Below are 19,162 nucleotides of genomic sequence, written 5' to 3' on the forward strand. Positions count from 1 at the left end.
ATTGGGGACTGGTCCTGCTTTGAGCAGGGGGTTGGACTAGATGACCTCCTGAGGTCCCTTCCAACTCTGATATTCTATGATTCTATGATCTGGCTCCTTTCTCTGGGCCAGGCGCTCTGACTTCCCTTTCAAGCCAGCCTTTGGATTCATTCGCCATTGCTCCCCTGTGGCCCTCGTCTGGTACGCAGCAGCCCCTGTCCGTGGGGCAGCTGCCCGCTGCTCTGTGTCTCTGTGTGCTGGAAAACCTTGCTGCCCCGCTGCAGGGGAAAGGCCAGGCTTGTGTGGCCGAGCCTTTCTTCAGCGTGTTGTCCCATTTCAAAGAGCTTCGCTCCCTGTCCCAGCCCGGGTGCAACCTGCAGCCCTTTCTCCTGGCCCCTAGGAGAATTTTGCTGCTGACTTCCTGGCGATCAAGATCTGGCCCACGGTGCAGTGGAGGGGGGATGTAGGGATGCCAAGCAGAGTGACCCAAGTGGAGACACGGCACCAGGACTCTCCTGTGGATTTTTGCTGACCATCAGAGTTTGACCTGAAAAATGCCTCCTTGTGCCCTGTTGGGGTGATGCCCAAGGGACGGGTCCTGGCCCAGGCTCCTGCAGAGTCTGTGGGCCGTGACTCTCGATTCGCAGTCTCGAATGCTGACCTGTAGATGAGGGGGCGTAAAGCGGCAAGGCTCTCTTGATTTCAAAGCGGTGCCGATGAACAGCGGCTTGAGGTGTCGGGTTTTAGCCATCTCCTTGGCTATGCATGGCTCTCCGCAAGGCTCTCCAAATACTGGGTGGTCTTCTGCACTGAATGGTCTATGCTTAAAAAAATCCTATATGGCTGAGTGGCTAACGAATCCAGGTGCGGTCATTCTGAGACTGAGCCGCTGGGTTACCTTGGGCAAGTCACTTCTCTGTGCCTCGGTTTCCCCTTCTTTGCCATGAGACGATGACCCTCAGCTGCCTCTACAAAGTGTATTGCTAAACTGGAGAGGGTTCAGAGAAGAGCCCTGAGAATGATTACAGGATTAGGAAACATAGTGACAGACTCACAGAGCTCAGTCTGCTTAGCTTACCAAAGAGACGGTTAAGGGGTAACTTCATTACAGTGAATAAGTATCTACACAGGGAACAAATATTTAATAATGGGCTCTGTGCTCTAGCAGTGAAAGGAATAACATGAGCCAATGGCTGGAAGCTGAAGCTAGACAAATTCAATGGCAAATAAGGTGTATGTTTTAAACCGTGAGCGTTTATCCCCTGGAACAACTTACCAAGGAGGGTGGTGGATTCCCCGTCACTGACAATTGTTAAATTAAGATCAGAGGTTTATTCTAAGACACCTGCTCTCGGGGCATGGGAGGTGGGTGAACCCTGGGCTCAGTGAGGCTAGCCCCTGGCCGGTCCCTTCTGCCCAAGGCGCCCCTCCCTTTTCCCGCCACCCCAGCCCCGGCCTGCCCAAGCAGCCCCAGCCCCGGAGCATGGGGCGAGCGGCGTGGGCCCAGCGCCGGGTAGCATGCCCCCCCGCCCCTCAGCCCCAGAGCACTGGGCAGAGTCCTGGGCTGCAGGCTGGCCCCCATTAGCCTCAGCCGTGGCCCCGGCCATGGGGGAAGAGCCAGCAGTACCAGGGGCCTGGGGATGGAGCGTGGGCAGGGTCACACAGGGCTGTTTGGGGAGGCTCAGCCTCCCCTGGCCTTTGATGCCTGCCGCCCATATCTAGTGGTTATTTTGGGGAAATCCTCTGGCTTGTGTTATCCAGGGGGTCAGACCAGATGATCACAAGGGGCCCTTGGAGTCTAAGACTCTAAACCTTGGCTGGAGACCATGTAAAAGCTACGTAGGGTTATCAAGGAGCACAAAGAACTGAGTTTAGCTCTGAGTTTACTGAGTTCAGTCAGTCACATTCCACCATCTCTTTGCTGGCCCATTGTTTCCTATAATCAGGTAGCTCCAGCCCCCAGGCCCTGATTGTCTACATGGGGTAACTGACCTGACTAGTTACTGTGGAATAAAGTGTTCCCTGATACCTAGTCCCGACCAGCTCCCCACGTGGCCGCTCTTCTGGAATAAATGTGAAGGATGGGGGGGAGGGATAGCTCAGTGGTTTGATCATTGGCCTGCTAAACCCAGGGTTGTGAGTTCAATCCTTGAGGGGGCCATTTAGGGATCTGGGGCAAATATTGGGGGTTGGCCCTGCTTTGAGCAGGGGGTTGGACTAGAAGACCTCCTGAGGTCCCTTCCAACCCTGAGATTCTGTGACTAGACCGTCCGCGTGGGAAGCAATTCCCGAACAGCTATTGCAGTCGGCTTCCCCCTAGGACAAGCCCCTGGCGTGTCACCATTCCTTGAAAAGCTGACGCCCCTTGGCTCATTGCACAGCGGCTGCTCTGTCCTCAAAGGCGCTGGGCCGTTAGGAGTCTTTTCTCTGCCGGCGCCCTTAGTCAGCTGGCGCGCCCCCCCGTGGGGGTGGCTGACTTTGCAGGAGAGACCCGGGTTTGAATTAGGGAGGAGGGAGGGGTCTGTGGGGCGTGGCCGGTGGTGCATGTCAAAGGCCAGCAGGAGCTGAGTGCTGGAGGAGGGGGGGGGGGGTTGCCAAGCTGCTTGCGGGGGTGGTCCTGGGGAAAGATTTGCAGGCATTAAAGCGTCTTTCTCTGCTGCTACACGCTTCCAGCACCAATGAGGCCTCCAGGGAACGCCCCAGCACTGGCATCCCAGCTGTTACAGAAGGGAAAGTGCCACATAGCGGCTAACCCAGATGAAGGCTCTATTGCCAGAGTGGAGAAATCAGTGACTGTAACCCTCACCCCGGCCTGGATTTGAACCCTTGACTGTCTGCCCACCCCCCTTGCCCCTTGAGCTAAAGAAGCAGCACCATAGCAGTTAGCAGTAGCAGGCTGCTATCCTCTAGCGGACATGGGCACATGACACACGTTGTCAGGCTAAGCAAGGTGCATGCGCATAGTAAACACTCCCTGCCCTAAAGATCTTACAGTCTAAAGAGAGCTGGCCGGTGCCTCAGTTTCCCACACTGAAAAACGGGGATGTTGCTGCTGATCCCCTTGCAGAGGCACCCAAGGGCTTTGTAAATTCCTTGGGGACCGCACAGTGCGAGGTGCTGCCCTACTCCTCATTCACTCTCATGCGAGCGAGAGAATCCGGCCCAGGGCTGGTGTATTTAGGATGACCAGACAGCAAATGTGAAAAACTGGGATGGGGGGGGGGGGGAATATAAGCCTATATAAGAAAAAGACCCAAAAGTCGGGACTGTCCCTATAAAATCGGGTCATCTGGTCACCCTAGGTGTGTTCCTGACTGGGATCGGCTGGGGGCAGTACAATAATGTCCTATTCCTAGAGATGGGGAAGAAAAACACACTTACTTATTAAATCGCCTTTTCCCCTCTGACGCTGTCCCTTCGCTTTCCCGGTTCAGGGTCATCAAGCCAGATGCGTCATTTTCTTTCCAATTCTAAACTCAAGGCTGCTGGGAGTAAAGGCAAAGCTCCCCAATCTGGTTTGACAGGAGTTCTGCCTGGGGTAGGGGGAGTGTGCCGCCCCAAGGGGAGCAGTGGGGATACCTGGGGAGCCCCCAGTGAGGTGGGGGAATACACCTTCTCCTACACCCCTTTCTGGGACACTCCTTGCTCCCCCCTGCATGCTGGTCCTAGTGCCTTATAGGCTCCCCAATTTGGTATCCCATGTGCCCCCTGCCAGTTTGCCTGCATGTGGGGGGAAGAAAAGGCCATCATAGAATATCAGGGTTGGAAGGGACCTCAGGAAGTCATCTAGTCCAACCCCGTGCTCAGGGCAGGGCCAATCCCCAATTTTTGCCCCAGATCCCTAAATGGCCCCCTCAAGGATTGAACTCACAACCCTGGGTGGAGGAGGCCATGCTCAAACCACTGAGCTCTCCCTCCCCATCCCATCTCCAGTCCCTGCCCTGCGCCCCTCATGCTTGGCAAGTGGCAGATTTTATGGCGGGAGAGGGAACCGCTGCTGTTTGGAGAGCGTGGGCCAAACACGGAGGAGGGAAAGCAAACAAACCCATGGCAAGTGGCCAAACATGAGATCGCGCAGCCAGAGACTATGCCAGGCAGAGACGCTGCCAGCCTTTCCCATGTGAGAGCCACGTGCTGCCCCCTGCCCAGCACTGAGGGGAGGGTGGCGGGGGAGGCGGTCCCCAAACGCCTCCCCATTGGAGCCCATGCCTCGCTCTGCCCCAGTGGAAAGTCAAACCAAATAGTTGACCCTGGGGGCCCAATTCTGCAGTCACAGGGAGTGTTGGCACAGTAAAGCTGGCAGGATCGGCCCAGCAGTATTAGTGCTGGGGTTTATATTTAGTGCATCTTTCTCTGCCCAGGCAGGATGGTTCTCTGCAAAGAGGCCTGGGAGTCAGGACGCCTGGGTTCTCTGCCTAGCTATGCAACTGAGCCAGTCACGTCAGTCCAGCGGCTTCCCTGTCTGCAAAACTGGGGGTCACACCCACCTTCCCGCCCCTGGGTGCTGTGGGTCTGGGTTCATTGTTTTCAAAGCTCTTTGGAGGGAAAGGGCTGGATAAGATCAAAGGATTTGGGGAGAATATTACCATTATCACATGGAGAGGGGAACTGGAACGCTAGATCAGATCATCCTGTCTGGTATCATTGCTCCAAAAGTGGCTGTCCCCAGCTGCCCCAAAGGAAGCTGAAAGAAACCCTGCAGTGGGCAGTTATGGGATAATCTGCCCCTATGACAAGTTACCTCCTGACCCCTAATGGTTGGCATGCCCTGAAGCCTGAGGGTTTATACCCCTCCCTCAAATCTTAGCTTTTTACATTCTCTCTATTATAAGCTGGGATACTCTTGTTCTCCACAGAAATGCCCAGTCCCCTTTTGAGTCCTGCTCAGCTCTTGGCCTCAATGAAACATTGTGGCGCTGACTTCCACAGGCTAATTGGGGGTTGTATGGAAAAAGTATTTCCTCTTATCAGATTGATCCAGTTCTAAAACCGCGAGTGATTGACATTTCCACCATGTCCCTTAAGTACGTCCTTCACCCCACCAGTCAGGAAAACACCAGCCGTGGGCCGGTGTCTCCTCTGTCTAACCTGCGGGAGTTGTATGGCGGGGAAGGGAGAGGCGAATCGGGCCTCCTGTCTCTTTAAATAGACGGACAATAGCAGGCGATCAATCAATGTCCATGTCTTCTATTGCATCATCCATCCTGATTCCTTTTGTCCAGCGATGGGGTGGTGGGGTAAGGGAGAAGGGGACAGCAGGGCTGGGGGAAAGGGAGGAGAGTAGTGTGCGATAAGGGGGATCATGCTATACTGCTAGGTCCCTCTACCGCCCTCCCCCACACTCTGCCCCCAGGAGCCAGCGGGCTTGGTCCAGCTCCAGAGCCCAGCTATCTCCAGGGTACTTCCGTGGGGCTCCTACAGGCGCCCGTTATCTGTGCGACGGTTCCCACTGCTGCGGCTCCATGCTCCGGACACGTCCGGCTCGACCCCGTGTAAGGGCTCGGGCTGGGCTTCCGCCCGGGGTGCCCGTGAGCCGACCGGGTCCGGGTGGAGTCTGCAGAGATGCCGCGGCAGCTCCGGGGGAAGCCAAGCAGCGGGATGGCTCCGCCTGACCGGCTGCCCCGTTCCCCTCTGTAACACAGGGCCCGCTGTGTAGGCAGCTGAGACACCAATAGCCAGGGAAAGTACAACCCGGGCCAGGCCCATATGGCCCCCTCTGGCCCTCCCCAGAGCTCTCTCGCGCTCCAGATGGACCGGGGGTGCTTGCCGGTGGGTGCTCGGAGACCCCAGGGCCTCCCCATAGATACCCGTGCCAGCTGCTTGGCTTTGGATCTGACCCTATCTCCCCCCTTCTCTCCGCAGAGCCGCCCTGCCATGTCGTCCTCCAGACGCCAAGACACGGACGAGGTTTTCGGTAAGTCCGCTGCCTGATCTGCACCCTCTTCCCGCCCGCCCTGGTCTCTCTGAGCCCACGTCCTCTGGCGCCCGCACGCTCGCCCCCAGCGTCGCCAGCCCAGGGAGACTTTCACCGGCCTGCAGAGCCGGCCAGGGGTGGCGCAGACCCAGGCTGGGGGGGAATGTGGGGCTTGGGGAAGGAAGGTCTGGTGGGAGGGGGGTGTTAGGGCCTGGCAGTTGAGGGCCGGTGAGCTAGGGCGTGGATGGGTTGGGGAGCCGGGGCATAGGGGTGGATGTGGGGGAGGGGGGAATTTGGGAGCTAGGACCTGGCTGGGGGGAGGGGGAGATCAGCAAGCGCAGGGGCCCAGGGAGGGTCTGGAAATGAATCCCCATCCTGCCCCTGAAAGCCGAGATCTGTTTGCCCACCCCGCTCATCTATGGGGCTCCCTGGCCCAGCGGGGCCTGGATCCCTGGGAGATGGACTAGGCTTCTGTCCCCTCGACTCCGTCCTCCAGCCCTAGGCTGGATTCATGCCTGGTGGGAGCTCCCACCGCTGCCCTTCGGGGGCGCTGTGCTGGGGAAGGGCAGGACCTGCTGAATCAGCACCCAGCCCTCTGGCTCCCAGGCCTCCCAGCGGCGGGGAATCAGGGTGCAGCTTGCATGGACACCGCCTCTCCCGCACACGCCTAGGTCAGACGGTGCCTTAAAATCATAGAATCATAGAACATCAGGGTTGGAAGGAACCTCAGGAGGTCATCTAGTCCAACCTCCTGCTCAAAGCAGGACCAATCCCCCATAGTTGCCCCAGATCCCTAAATGGCCCCCTCAAGGATTGAACTCACAACCCTGGATTCAGCAGGCCAATGCTCAAACCACTGAGCTATCCCTCCCGCCCAATCCCTTCTTGGGAGCCGGGTGCAAGTGGGGCCCTAGGTGTGCGTGACCCCCTAGGATGTACACGTGGGGCTCTGCCTCCCCGCAGGCGCCTCTCCCCACTGGCCTCCACCCCGTGCCCCCTACAGCTGCTGGGATCCTGCAGGGACCCTGCGTCCCGCTAGAGCCCCCTGGACGACTGCATGGGGCCTTGCTCATTCAGCCTCCTATGGAGACCCCCAACACACACACACACACCTCCCTCTTGTCTCCAGCTGGTCTCCCCTCCACTTTCTCTCTCATCCCTTGCTGCTTTCTTCCCCTGGTCCCTCGGTGGCCAGGTGCTGCAGCACCCACTCCAGCATCCACTCCTACTTTGCCTCGATTTCCCATCCATCTTCTGTGGGGGTCAAAGATCTGCCCTGCTCCCCGTCCTCGGGGCCTGATCCTGCCTCCTTTGGCTGCCTGAGACTCTCAGGCAGGATGAGGAGGGTTTGGGGCACAGAAGGAAAAAGGATCAGGCCCCTCACGTGTTTTGCACCCGTGGATCTCCTAGCTTAGGCGGTTGTGCAAAGCACGGCTGGCTCTGGTGCAGCTGGTCCCAGCTGGGGACGATAGCGTGACCCTGTCTTATGTGGGTGCAGGGCATCCACAGGGGTTTGTACTGCAGTAGCTGACCCAGTGCCAGCCAAACCCAGTGTAGACAGGGCTTTGTCAGAATCTCCCCCTTCCAGTGTGCATCTGCCCCTCTTATTGGCTGATGGCGATAAGCACCCAGGCCGGTGTGCATGCATGAGCGTGTCCACACTCACACGCGGGTGCGCGTATGGTGCCTGTGATTAGCAGGAGCCTGAGCCGTGCCCTCCTGCAAAGGCCACTGCCTCGACTCCCCGGGGGCTGGAGCTGAAAGCCCACGTGCCAGCTGCAGACGGCCGATGCTGGGAGTGGTTCCCATCTGCCGCTGGAGGAAAAAATGTCACCCTAAAAATAACCAGGGCGGAGGAAGCGGCTGGCAAGTGAAGGGGTGAGTGGCCCCAAGGCACAGCTCTGATTTTCCCCTGCTCGGGTTGGCACCCGCCTGGCGTGCCCTATTTATAATGAACGAGCTGGGATGAGCAGTGCGTGGCAAAGACAGCCCAGGGAAGGCTGGAGACAGGCAGCGTGGTGAGTTACATCCTCATTACAGCCGGGGGGTGATGACTGTGTACCGCATGGGGAGGGATGCGGTGACTGTTTGAAGAAGATGGTCATCTAGCCCAGTCCCCGGCAGGACAAAGTCATAACTAGACCGTTCCTGAAGGTGTTTGCCTACCCCAGGGGTTCTCAACCCTCATTGCACTGCGACCCCCTTCTGACAACAAAAATTGCTGCACGACCCCAGGAAGGGGGGGACCAAAGCTTGAGCCCACCTAAGCCCCACTGACCTGGGCGGGGAAGGGGTCAAAACCAAAGCCCAAGGGCCCCAGCCCGGGGGCCCGTAACCTGAGCCCTGCCGCCCAGGGCTCAATCCCTCCGGCTTTGGCTTGGGCCCCAGCAAGGCTAAGCCAACCCTGGCCACCCCACTGGCGATCCCAACCCGCAGGTTTGAGAACCGCTGGCTCAAACCCGTTCTTCAAACCCTCCACCGACGGATTCCGTGCGCGCACGTAGGCACGAGTGCCCGCAAATGTCCCTGCACCCGTGCCACACACATGCACTTGTGCCAATATTGGTGGGCATCCATGGTGTCACAGGCACACACAACACCCGCGTCCCAATAGGCCACATGCACCTGCCTGCGTGCTCAGGTCCACACGCGAGGTGCACGCGGGCATCAGGAGTTTGCTGCTCTGTTTCTGGTTACCCAGAGGCTTCTGCTGGAGGCATCTAGCTCTGGGGAGGGGCGGGCTGGACACTCTGGCGAATGCCGGACAGCGTGAGCCTGGAGCATGCAGGGTGATTGCCTTCGTTCCTAGATGTAAATACGGGACTGCAGTAACTGACGTGATGAGGAAATGGGACCATAACACAGGACCCATAGAGCAGTGGTTCTCAAACGTTGTTTTTTTTTTTCCCGCGGACCACTTGAAAGTTGCTGAGGGTCTCGGCAGACCACTTAATGATCTTTCCAAATGTTGCTTGTACCATTAGCTAAGTATTGTAAAGCACTTTGGATAAAAGTGATATATAAAAAAACCCTTAATAATCATTAAAGGTTTTTTTGTTCTACAAATAAAAGCACACAACTCATATTTTAATATCGATAGGCTTATCTTTCTAATGCGATGGATGTGCCCTCTCGCCCCCTCCGCGGCAGCCCCCGAGCTGGGGCTGGGAAGGAGGGGAGTCTCTCCAGGTGTGCACTTTAGAGGGAACTATCCGCGGCCCATCGGAATGGTGCTCGGTCCACAGACCCCAGTTTGAGAACCTCTGACACAGAGCACGGGAGTTAGTGGCTGTTGTAGGAATGGCTTTGCAGCATTGTATATTGTGAGGTGCGGCGAGCCCTGTACCCGAGCCTCTGTAGAGGCAAGGCGAGCTGGGTGGTTCCTGGCGGCATCGCTACCGGCTCTGCCTATAAGCCAGATTGTCCGAAACGGTCCATTATAAGACTGTTTCCAGTTGCTTAGAACTTTTGCAGCCCAACTGGTTCAAGGTTGGCAATTTCCCCTGCCTCAAACTGAATTTGGAGAAGGTGTGTGTGTGTGTCGGGGGGCCGTTTCAGTAAAAGCTATTTGGCCATTTCTGAGAACGGGGTGAGGAGAAAACACATTGTTTTGCCCAGGTTAACAATCATTCTTGGGTCCATTTCTTTGAGACTCTCTAGCGCCCCCAGGCTTTGGTGCAGGGAGTTGAAATTGGACGGGGGTGGGGAGAGTTTCAAGGTGTCAACCAAGCCCCAGCCCCACTGGGCTCGGGGTGGCACGAACACCTCCTAAGAGCCCTCTCCACCCCCAGTCTAATAGATAAGGCAGCCGAAGGCTGGGAGAGGCAGGGAGTTGGAGTGGCTTGTCCAAGATCACCCAGCAGATCAGCAGCAGAGCCAGGAATCAAACCATGTGCCTCACACCCTACCCACTAGGTGATACTCCCCCTCGCGTTTTTGAGGCAAGGCACCTTCTTTTGGTGCCTAAATGGGAGTGGAGCTCGCCCCCCGCGTGCGCATGCTGAGCCCTTGAAAATCAGGCCTTAGGCTCTTTAGAAAACTTCCTTTGGGCCTTCTAATAAAGTGTCAAAAGCCAATCTCCCCTGCCAGAGAAGGGGAGCGCTCCCACCGCCCCGGGGCTGGTCACTAAGCCACTCTCCCTTGGGTGAGGAGGTATTTTGGGGCAGTCCTCTGGCCTGCGCGATACTAGAGGATTCTAATAGTCCGTCCTGGCCTTGGGGATTTGAAATGGGCAGAATGTCTGATTTCCCCCCACCCTGCCGCGAGATTTTCTGGTTTTCACAGCATTCACGGTCCTTTTCACATTTCCTGGGAAATCCAGGACGGCTGGGAATCACAGGTGCAGATGGCTGGGAAGCAACGCGGGGCCTGGGGAGCTCTGCGTGCAAGCAGAAAAGTCCTTCCGGCAGAGAGGGGCGCGCACGACGGTCGCACCGAGCCGGCTGCCGGCTCAGCCGTCCCTGCCTGCTAGGCATTTTCCATCTCCGGCCTTTAAAGCTCGCGAGCATTAGCGCGGTGGGGGCTGGGCACCAGCCTGCAGCCTCCCTGGGTTCAGGGAAATGTTGTTTGCTGCTCATGTGAAGCATGGAAAGTGCATCCAGATGCGACTGGGCTGCCGTCCCTCGTGACGGGGAAAAGGCAGTGCTTGGCTGCGCGCCCTGCAAAGGGGGATCTGGGCAGAGGCTGCCGGACGCACGCAGGCCCCGTGATTCTCTCCAGCGAGCGGCTACCCGTGTGCCACTGATCTTCAACTCTCCCCTTCCAGGGCCCCGAGGAGCCAGGCCGTAGGCTCCTGGCCGCCAGCGTCCCCGCCTCTGAAGCATGCAGCGTTGGCAGCTGCGGGAGGCGGGATACTGGCCGTGCTGGGCCAGCGCTGGTCTGATCCTCTCCAGCCAAGGGGACAAGGGGGAGGTTGGGGCCCAGCACTGCTGTGGGAATGGGGCTCCCCCCAGCCCCTTCTGTCTGGTGTGCAAAAAGGCTAGCCAAGGCGTTACTCTCTCCCACGCCCTCAGACATAATGCCTGGCGCTCAGAGCAAAGCAACTTACAAAGAAATCTGTCTCCGTCTCTCCATATCAAACTTTGCCAGTCACGTCCCAGATCAGTGTCCCGAGACTGCAATGAGCCCTCAGCATCTGGGGCAACCCTCGGCTCAGGCCTATTTGCCTCTCTTGTACGCCCCCCCCCCCGGCATCTGCCCCCTCTCTGGGGCTCTGCCGTGGGCAGACTCAAGGCTGGTGAGGTGATCTCTCTTGTTGGACCAAGGGCTGGTGGCTGAAGGGCCGTGCCACCAGAAGTTGGTCCAGGAACAGATATTTCCTCACCTATCTTGTATCCGGGGCGCAACACGGGTCCTCGACTGGCGCAAACTATGTCCAGAACGGTCTCGTAGGGCAAACCTCCGTGCGTTCCCAGCATCTCTTCGGCCTCGTCTGTGCCAGGGAGGTTGGCCTGGCTGATCCCTGTCCCAGCCCGTGTGCAGAGCGGTCTCTGTGCCACACGGCTTGGGCAAGGCTCGGCTGTGCCCATCTGCATCGGCTTTTCTCCTGTCCGTCCCCCTCCCGCTCACTCCCCGTTCTCGTGAGCCGCGCGTCTCTTTCCCTCCCACTCCCCGCTGGAGTCGGCTGGGCGGCAGCTGATTCTGAGCTCCTGGAAGGCTCCAGCGTGTACACAAACACACTCACACACACACACTCACACTCACACACACACACACCCACACGCACGCCTGATTAAGTATTCATGACCTCCCGAAGGCAGCTCCCTGCTCTGTATGCAGGGAAAGCAGAGGAGGCTGGGATGAGAGATGGGGGAGCTCTTTGTGAGTGAACGTGTGTATGTGTGTAACTGTGTGCGCGTGTGTAGGGGTGTTTGTAGCAGTGGGGGGTGTGTGGAGCAGTATGTTTTTTAGTGGGGTGTGTGTGTGTGTGTGTGTGTGTTAACCCGTTGAGGACAAAACACACCTGTAGTAATTAACCCCCCAGGGTCCCAGCCCTTTCGGAGTATTACCCAGCCGGTGCACTGGGATAGGGGAAACTGAGGCACAGGGAGACTTGACCACTGGAGATCCTGGTTCTGTCTGGTGTGGCTCCCCCCCACGTCTCTGCTCCATTTGCCTCCCCACCCCCAATTTAGGAATTGTCCAGTGACTCAGCTTCCCTCAGGGTGGGGGAACTGAAGCTGGCTAATCACTGACACCTCAGGGTGACAGGCCGAGCATCCAAGGGCTCTGGGCTTATGGGATGAGCTCCCATGGTGCAGGATTGGGAGGGGGGACTAATCTCTGGCAGGTGCCCCTAGGTGAGGACCCTGCCTGATGGGGCTCTCAGAGGAAGTGGGGTATGCCAGTGGGACAGGGGGAATCCCTCCCCAAACATCTGCACAGCAACCTCCTGTTGGCACACAGGTGAACGAGCGTGCCAGTGCGTGCAGGTGTGGGTGTGCAAACATACCTCGGTGCAACTGGATAGGTGACCTGCACGTGCGATGGGGGGGGGGTAAAAGCCACCACCAGCCGTGCAGCATTGTCTGCAGTGTCCCCTAGGCAGGCTCCAGAGTGACCCCCAGTGCAGTGCTGATCCAGACACCCCCGAATGCTGGCAGTGCCATCTGTAGTACCCCCCAGCACTGGCAGTGACCCTCCACCCCCTGCATTGACAGTGCAGTGCCGCCTGCCGTGACCTCCAGCACTGGCAGTGACCCTCCTCCCCCTGCAGTGCCGCCTGCTGTGACCTCCAGCACTGGCAGTGACCCCCCACCCCCCTGCATTGACAATGCAGTGCCGCCTGCCGTGACCTCCAGCACTGGCAGTGACCCTCCTCCCCCTGCAGTGCCGCCTGCTGTGACCTCCAGCACTGGCAGTGACCCCCCACCCCCCTGCATTGACAGTGCAGTGCCGCCTGCCGTGACCTCCAGCACTGGCAGTGACCCTCCTCCCCCTGCAGTGCCGCCTGCTGTGACCTCCAGCACTGGCAGTGACCCCCCACCCCCCTGCAGTGCCACCTGCTGTGACCTCCAGCACTGGCAGTGACCCCCCTCCCCCCTGCATTGACAGTGCAGTGCCGCCTGCCGTGACCTCCAGCACTGGCAGTGACCCTCCTCCCCCTGCAGTGCCGCCTGCTGTGACCTCCAGCACTGGCAGAGCGGTACTGGGCCAAGCGCCCCCTGGTGCTGGCAGTGCAGTACTGCCCCAGGCGCTGCCCAGTGCTATCCTATGCACCCAAGTGCTCTCAGTGAAAATCTGGCCATCAGTATCACAATGGGAGCTGCCGGGGACACGGGGCAACCTGTCCCTCGCTGAGGTGCCAGCCTGGCCGCTGGCTCCACATCTTCACTGTCCAACACTTCAGACGAAATGCCCCCCCGCCGCTTTGTGAGACTCAGTTTCTCCAGGCCCTGCCCCTATAAGATCCTGCACTGCCCAGGCTATGGGGGTGGGGCCCAGGACAGAGGCTGAGGGTAGCAGGTGTGTTTTGGCTTTGATGGGGGGGGGGGGGCGGGCCTGGCTAAAACCCCGTAAGCCCCTTTGGAAAGGGAGCTCTGGGAAGAGCCGCTCTCAGCTGCGAGGGATGGAAGGGAGCTTCCCCCATTAGCAGCAGGCTCTCGCTCCTTTCCCCTGGGGACGACGGGTTTATGGGCTATAATGGATGGACCCAGGCCGCGGCTGCTTTGTAAATTGGATCGTCAGCTGGGGCGGGATGGATTTATCGAGCAGCATAAGGAATAGCGCTTTCGAGAGCGTCATCTCTGTGCGTGTGCGCACATGGGTGGGCGTATACCGCTGTGCCTGGCGTTTGCAAGTCCCTGCCCCTGGGTGCCATGGGGCTGAGAGTCCCCGGCGTGGAACAGCGTAGGGATGAGCGAAGGGGCTTGGCTGCACACTTCTTGGGGGTGCACAGGGGGGTCACGCTGAAGCGTGCAAATATCTGCATGTGTCAGGAGGGTGAAGTGTGAGAAGGTATTGGGGGGTGTTAATGGGGGTGCTTCTTTGTGGGAGCGGATTTCTAGGCATGTCTCTGGGGCCTGATTCTCTGTCCCCGTGTGACCATTGACACAGTGCAATGGGCGTATAAATCCTTCCGAACCAGAGTGATAGCAGTCACGCCCGCTGGGCATGGTGCAGGGCAAGAGAGAGACAGGCCGAGTGGGTGGGTGTGCACCTGCTTGTGCGGCGCCTGTCCCCGGACACACTCAGCTCTTTACAAGCATTAGCTAACCCCTCTGGGAGACAGTATTAGCCCCATTTCACAGATGGGGAAACTGAGGCACAGAGCAATGTAAACAACTCTCCCGGAATCATGCGGACTGCCAATGGCAGAGCTGGGAATACAACCCAGGAGTCCTGACTCCCAGCCCCCTTCACTTGAACCACTGGCCCAAATCGCCTCTGAACGGTGAAGCCTTTCTTTGCTGGAGATGGGGCAGATTCTTGCCCAGTGCTGGGTCTGGGAGCTCAGAGAATCTCTAAGGATCAGAAAACCTCCAAGGAGGGCGGGATCTCGTGGGCGCTTTTGGCCTGTTACCCCTGCTTCTTGAGAAGGCATCAGGATGCCTGGGCCAGGTCATCAACTCCCCCAGCCCTAAAACATCGCCCTGGCTATACAGCTCTCTCTAATGACTGACCCACTGGTTTCTCTTACTGATACAAAACCCAGAAGATCCAGCCTGGGCCGGCGGGTGCCAGGACAGATGCCAGGCAGTTTGCTCTTCCCAGAGACTAACTGGCCCCGGGGGGGGGGGGGCTTGGCAGGGTGCAGAATGACTGGAGCAAGCGCCACCTTGCCCACGATCCCTCCCTCTTCTGCCTGGTGTCCGCTCTACCCCCAGCACCCTGCTTCGGAGCTGGTTCTGCCCCAGACGTGCGCCCCCCCCCCGTGCCCTGGTGCTTCCCCGACATGCCTCGTGTGCCCATCTAGCTGGCACAAAGGGGCTGCCGGGCAGCACAGGAGGGGGCCCTCTGTGTTAACAATGACGGGTTGGGCACCCTCCGTAAAGATAAGGATTTCCAGGCAGCCCTGACCACTGGGAGATTTGCTAAATCCATCATTTCTGCCCACAAACCAGTGCCCCCCAACCCAAGCCCCAGCTCGCTTGCTGGGGGGTGGGGGGGGAATGCCTTCAAATTAGCTCGTCATTTCCACGGCTTTGAACTGACTGGGTTCGATGGTGCTTCTGCCCCTGAGGATCAGGGCGGTCGCTGGGCAGGGTTGGCAGCCCCGCTGCCAGGGCTAAACGTGGCTTCGGTTAGATTTAAACTCATTCTAGGTCCCCATTTAACTCCCTAAAATAGAATCTCAGGGTTGGAAGGGACCTCGGGAGGTCAGCTAGTCCAACCCCCTGCTCAAAGCAGGGCCACAATCCCCAATTTTTGCCCCAGATCCCTAAATGGCCCCCTCAAGGATGGCACTCATAACCCAATGCCCAAACCACTGAGCTATCCCTCGCCCTCCCTGAGCAACTCAAGATGTGCCCGCTGAGTATCCTGGGGTAGGCAGAGTGGCTGCGGGGCCTAGGTGTGAACCGTGAGAGTGCAGGAGTGAACGTATGAGTGTTTGCATGTGAGTGCGTTCACGTGTGTGTCTGTGGGTGAGTGCATGGAGGTGTGCGTGTCTGAGGATGCGTGCAAGGGAGTACATTTACATGCATGAGTCCATTGACATGTGTGTCGGGGGAGTGCATGTGAGGGCATTTACTTGTGTGCGTGTCCGTGTGTTTGTGTGTGTCCGTGTACACGTGAGTGCATTTATGTGTGTGCGTGTGAGTGTGCCCGAGTGCATTTACACGAGGGTGCACGTGAGCGTGCATGGGTGTGCATCTCTGGGTGTCCATGAGCGTGTGTGTGTGTGAATGTGCACATGCCTGAGTGTGCGAATGCACGTGCGTAAGACTCTACAAGTACCAGTGGGAGACCTCGGTCTGGTGTCCGTGTAAGAGAGGGAGGAAAAAACTTGGGGGGGGAGTCAAGGCCGGATGAGGAGCCCCAGGAGGAGGCCGTGTGGGCATGAAGGCTGGTGACTACTCCGCTAGCTCTTGCCCTGATTTCAGCAGGATCCTGTCCCCCGCGTGCTGCCGTGGGGAGGCGTTTCCTGGACAGGCTCTAACACAAGGAGGCAAACTGGCTTGGGGACCTCATCTGAGTCAGGCCTGGGTGCCCTCGAAGAGGCACACCCCGGTCATGGTGCATCCAAAGCTGATCTGAATGCTGGAACGCTGGTGCTTCTCCTTGGGTTCCATATGCAGCTCCGGCAGGGGAGAGTGGTCTAGTGGTTAGAACAGGGGCCATTGGGAGGCAGGACTCCTGGGTTGCACTCCCCCATTCTGCCCATGCCCCCGCCTTTGTGATTTTGGGCGAGCCCCTTCCGTCCCTCTGTGCCCCCAGCTGCAAAGCCCGCAAGTGTATCGGTTACCCCGAACCATTTGCAGATTCCTCGCTCGAATCAGCCCAGCTCTGCAGGTCGCTCACACGATCCGCCTTTCTCCCGGGGAGCGAGGGCCGTGCACGCGGGAGCTGGTCTGGCTCGCTGGGAGGGCACCCGCGCAAAAGGCGGGTGTGCAGGGCCATGAGGAACCCGGCCTGGCGTGGCCGGGCACCAGCAGTCGCCCCTGTAGAAAGCAAATACGAGAGGGGCCTGATCGCAGCCGAGTCAGATCGCCCGTCGCAGTCTTCACCCAGCTCTGCTCTTTGCTCCCTGCCTGGGCGCAGCCTGCAGTGCCTGGTGCCCCCACGTGCTCCCCCGAGGCACCAAGCTGCCAAGAGGCCATGCCACCCTTTTGCAAGGAAATCAGAGCAGCCCTGTGGACTGGGAGGCACGGGGGCTGCGGGCTTTGATGGAGGTGATGGTGGGAGGGCTTTGGTGGCAACGAAAGGATAGTCATGGGGGGCGTCTGTCCGCCGTGTCCCTAGGCAAAGGGCAGCGAGGACAGCAGTAGCTGGGCGTGGGAGGCGGATGCGCAGCGATTTCCCTGCCCCGGGGATCAGCCACTCTGCAAACCCTGGCAGGGTAGCCCTGTGCGATGGGGCGGGCTGCTTCCCCACTGGGGGTGCTAATGTCCGCATCTCAGAGGAGCTCGGCAGCCCTCCACCCAGGCAGCTGGATTCTCCAGAGTGCTCAGACCCCAATACCCCTGAGCTTGGGGCGGGGGGAACCCCAGCCCCACGTGTCTAAGGCAGCTTGGGCCAAGCGGTTCCCAGCTGCAGCCAGGGGGAGAGCGTGAGATGAGCCTGTGGATTTGGGAGGGGCGGGGGGGGGGGCTGAAATGGACGTTGGTGTGCGTCTCTTCTCTGAACACTCTCTTTCTCCCCCTGTTCCACCCTCTCCCTCCTCTTTGTCCCTGGCTGGGACCCTGCCCCTCCATCCCTTTGTCTTCCATGCCTTCCTTCTCTCTTTCTTTCCTCCCTCCCTGCTCTGTGCCATTCGCTCTCTCCCAACCCCCTGTGCTCCTTGTCCCTCCTTGCGTCCCCCACCGCCCTGTCCGTCTGTCTGCGCTCTCTCTCTCTCGCTCTCTCTCCCACTTCTCCGCCCCCTGTTCTCTCTTTCACTCCCAGATTTTAATGATGTGATTCCAGAGACCCAGAGGCTGGACAGCAGTTTGCAGAAGGCCCGAGCCCAGCTGTCGGCCAAGGGTAGGCGGCACCGCCCGTCCCGGTCCCGCTTGAGAGACAGCGTCAGCTCGGCGGAAGGGGACGAAAGCCTGGAGAGGAAGGTGAGCCCGGGCTCGGGCCGGGGGCCGGCTGCGTTGTTCCACGCGAGGCGAACCGGGCGTTCACGAGCTGACTGTCGCCCCGGGTCGAAGGAGACCATCCCCAAGCCCTGCACCCAGAATGGCTGCTCCCGCTCCTCTCTCTTGGGCTCAGGGCCTGTGCCTCAGGAACTAGGCTTCTGCCCCGCTGGATCGGACCATGGGTCCATCAAATCCGCCATCCTGCCAGGTGCTGGCCTGCCCGGTGGGGTCTCCTGCCCCCTGCCCCCAGCAGGCCAGATTCTGGTGCAGTAGCCAATGGCCAGTGACTAATGCTTCAGCGGGGCGGCCCGTGAGCCTGTACAAGCCCAGAGCTCGGCAGGGCCCCGGACGGGACCTGGATCCGGAGAACAAGACTCTGCAGAGTGACTGGGAGGGGCTATAAACCATCCTGCTTCAGGGCAGGAGCTGAGCTCAAGCAGATGGGGGTCAGGAGGGAAGAGTCCTGAAGGGGGGGCGGGCTGCTCCAGAACTGGTTTCTGCGCCGGGCTGCGGCTGCAGGCAGGTGACTGGGTTTGATCAACCAGTGGCCCGATCCAACGGGGGGTGAGAGGGGTTACGAGATGAGATGGATCAGTGCTCTGATCCAGTGGGGCAGGGGAGGGAGGGGGATACCAACAATGGTCTGATCCAGTGTAGCAGGTGGAGGGGGATACCAGCAATGGTCTGATCCAGTGTAGCGGGCAGAGGGGGATACCAGCAATGGTCTGATCCAGTGTAGCGGGCGGAGGGGGATACCAACAATGGTCTGACCCAACATGGCAGGTGGAGGGGGATACCAACAATGGTCTGATCCAACATGGCAGGTGGATGGGGCTCTGGGCTGGGGCAGGGAGTTGGGGTGCGGGAGGGAATGAATGGTGCGGACTCCAGCTGGGCGGCACTTACCTCGGGCGGCTCCCGGAAGTGGCTGGCATGTCCGGCTCCTACGCTCAGGATTGGCCAGGCGGCTCTGCATGCTGCACCTACCTGCAGCTTCGATTGGCCACAGTTCCTGGCCAATGGGAGCCGCGGCATTGACACTCAGGCAGGAGGCAGTGCACGGAGACCCACGGCTGCCCCTGTGCCTAGGAGCTGGACATGCCAGCTGTTTCCTGGAGCGGCATGGAACCAGGGCCGGTAGGCAGCCTGCCTTAGCCCCGCCGACTGGACTTTGCCCTATTAAAATCTCCCGGTTTTAATGGTCACCGGGAGATAGAGGCTGATTCCGGGAGACTCCTGGCCAATCCAGCAATGGTCTGATGCAATGGGGCAGGAGGAGGGGATACCAGCAATGCTTGGATGCAGTGGGGCAGGAGGAGGGGATACCAACAATGGTCTGGTCCAGTGGAGCAGGAGCGGGGATACCAGACTAGATGCCCAGTGGCCTGTTCTATGGTGGCAAGCCCTGTGCACCTGGGTGCTACGTAGGGTTGCCAACTTTCTAATGGCCGAAAACGGAATACCCTTGTCCCGCCCCCGGCCCCACCTCTTCCCCGGGGCCCCGCCCCCTCCCTCCTCTCCACCCCCGCCCCGGGACTCACCTGCTGGG

The 19,162-nt window shown here is 59.2% G+C and overlaps 1 protein-coding gene across 6 annotated transcripts in view; it reads left to right on the forward strand.

Moving 5' to 3' along the window:
• SAMD14 (sterile alpha motif domain containing 14) overlaps positions 1 to 19,162 on the forward strand; it is a 44,960-nt gene that overhangs the window by 18,166 nt on the left and 7,632 nt on the right. For 3 of the 6 annotated variants that reach the window (XM_075123679.1, XM_048830143.2, XM_048830142.2), the window contains 2 exons: positions 5,842 to 5,893; positions 17,438 to 17,595. In XM_075123679.1, the coding sequence (XP_074979780.1) occupies positions 5,854 to 5,893; positions 17,438 to 17,595 (198 nt within the window). In that variant the 5' untranslated portion in view covers positions 5,842 to 5,853. The remainder of the gene's footprint in view (positions 1 to 5,841; positions 5,894 to 17,437; positions 17,596 to 19,162) is intronic. The other 3 variants (XM_048830145.2, XM_075123680.1, XM_048830146.2) reach the window with 1 other exon arrangement.

Source organism: Caretta caretta, chromosome 27, assembly GCF_965140235.1.
Source record: "Caretta caretta isolate rCarCar2 chromosome 27, rCarCar1.hap1, whole genome shotgun sequence".
NCBI classification, from domain to species: domain Eukaryota; kingdom Metazoa; phylum Chordata; order Testudines; family Cheloniidae; genus Caretta; species Caretta caretta.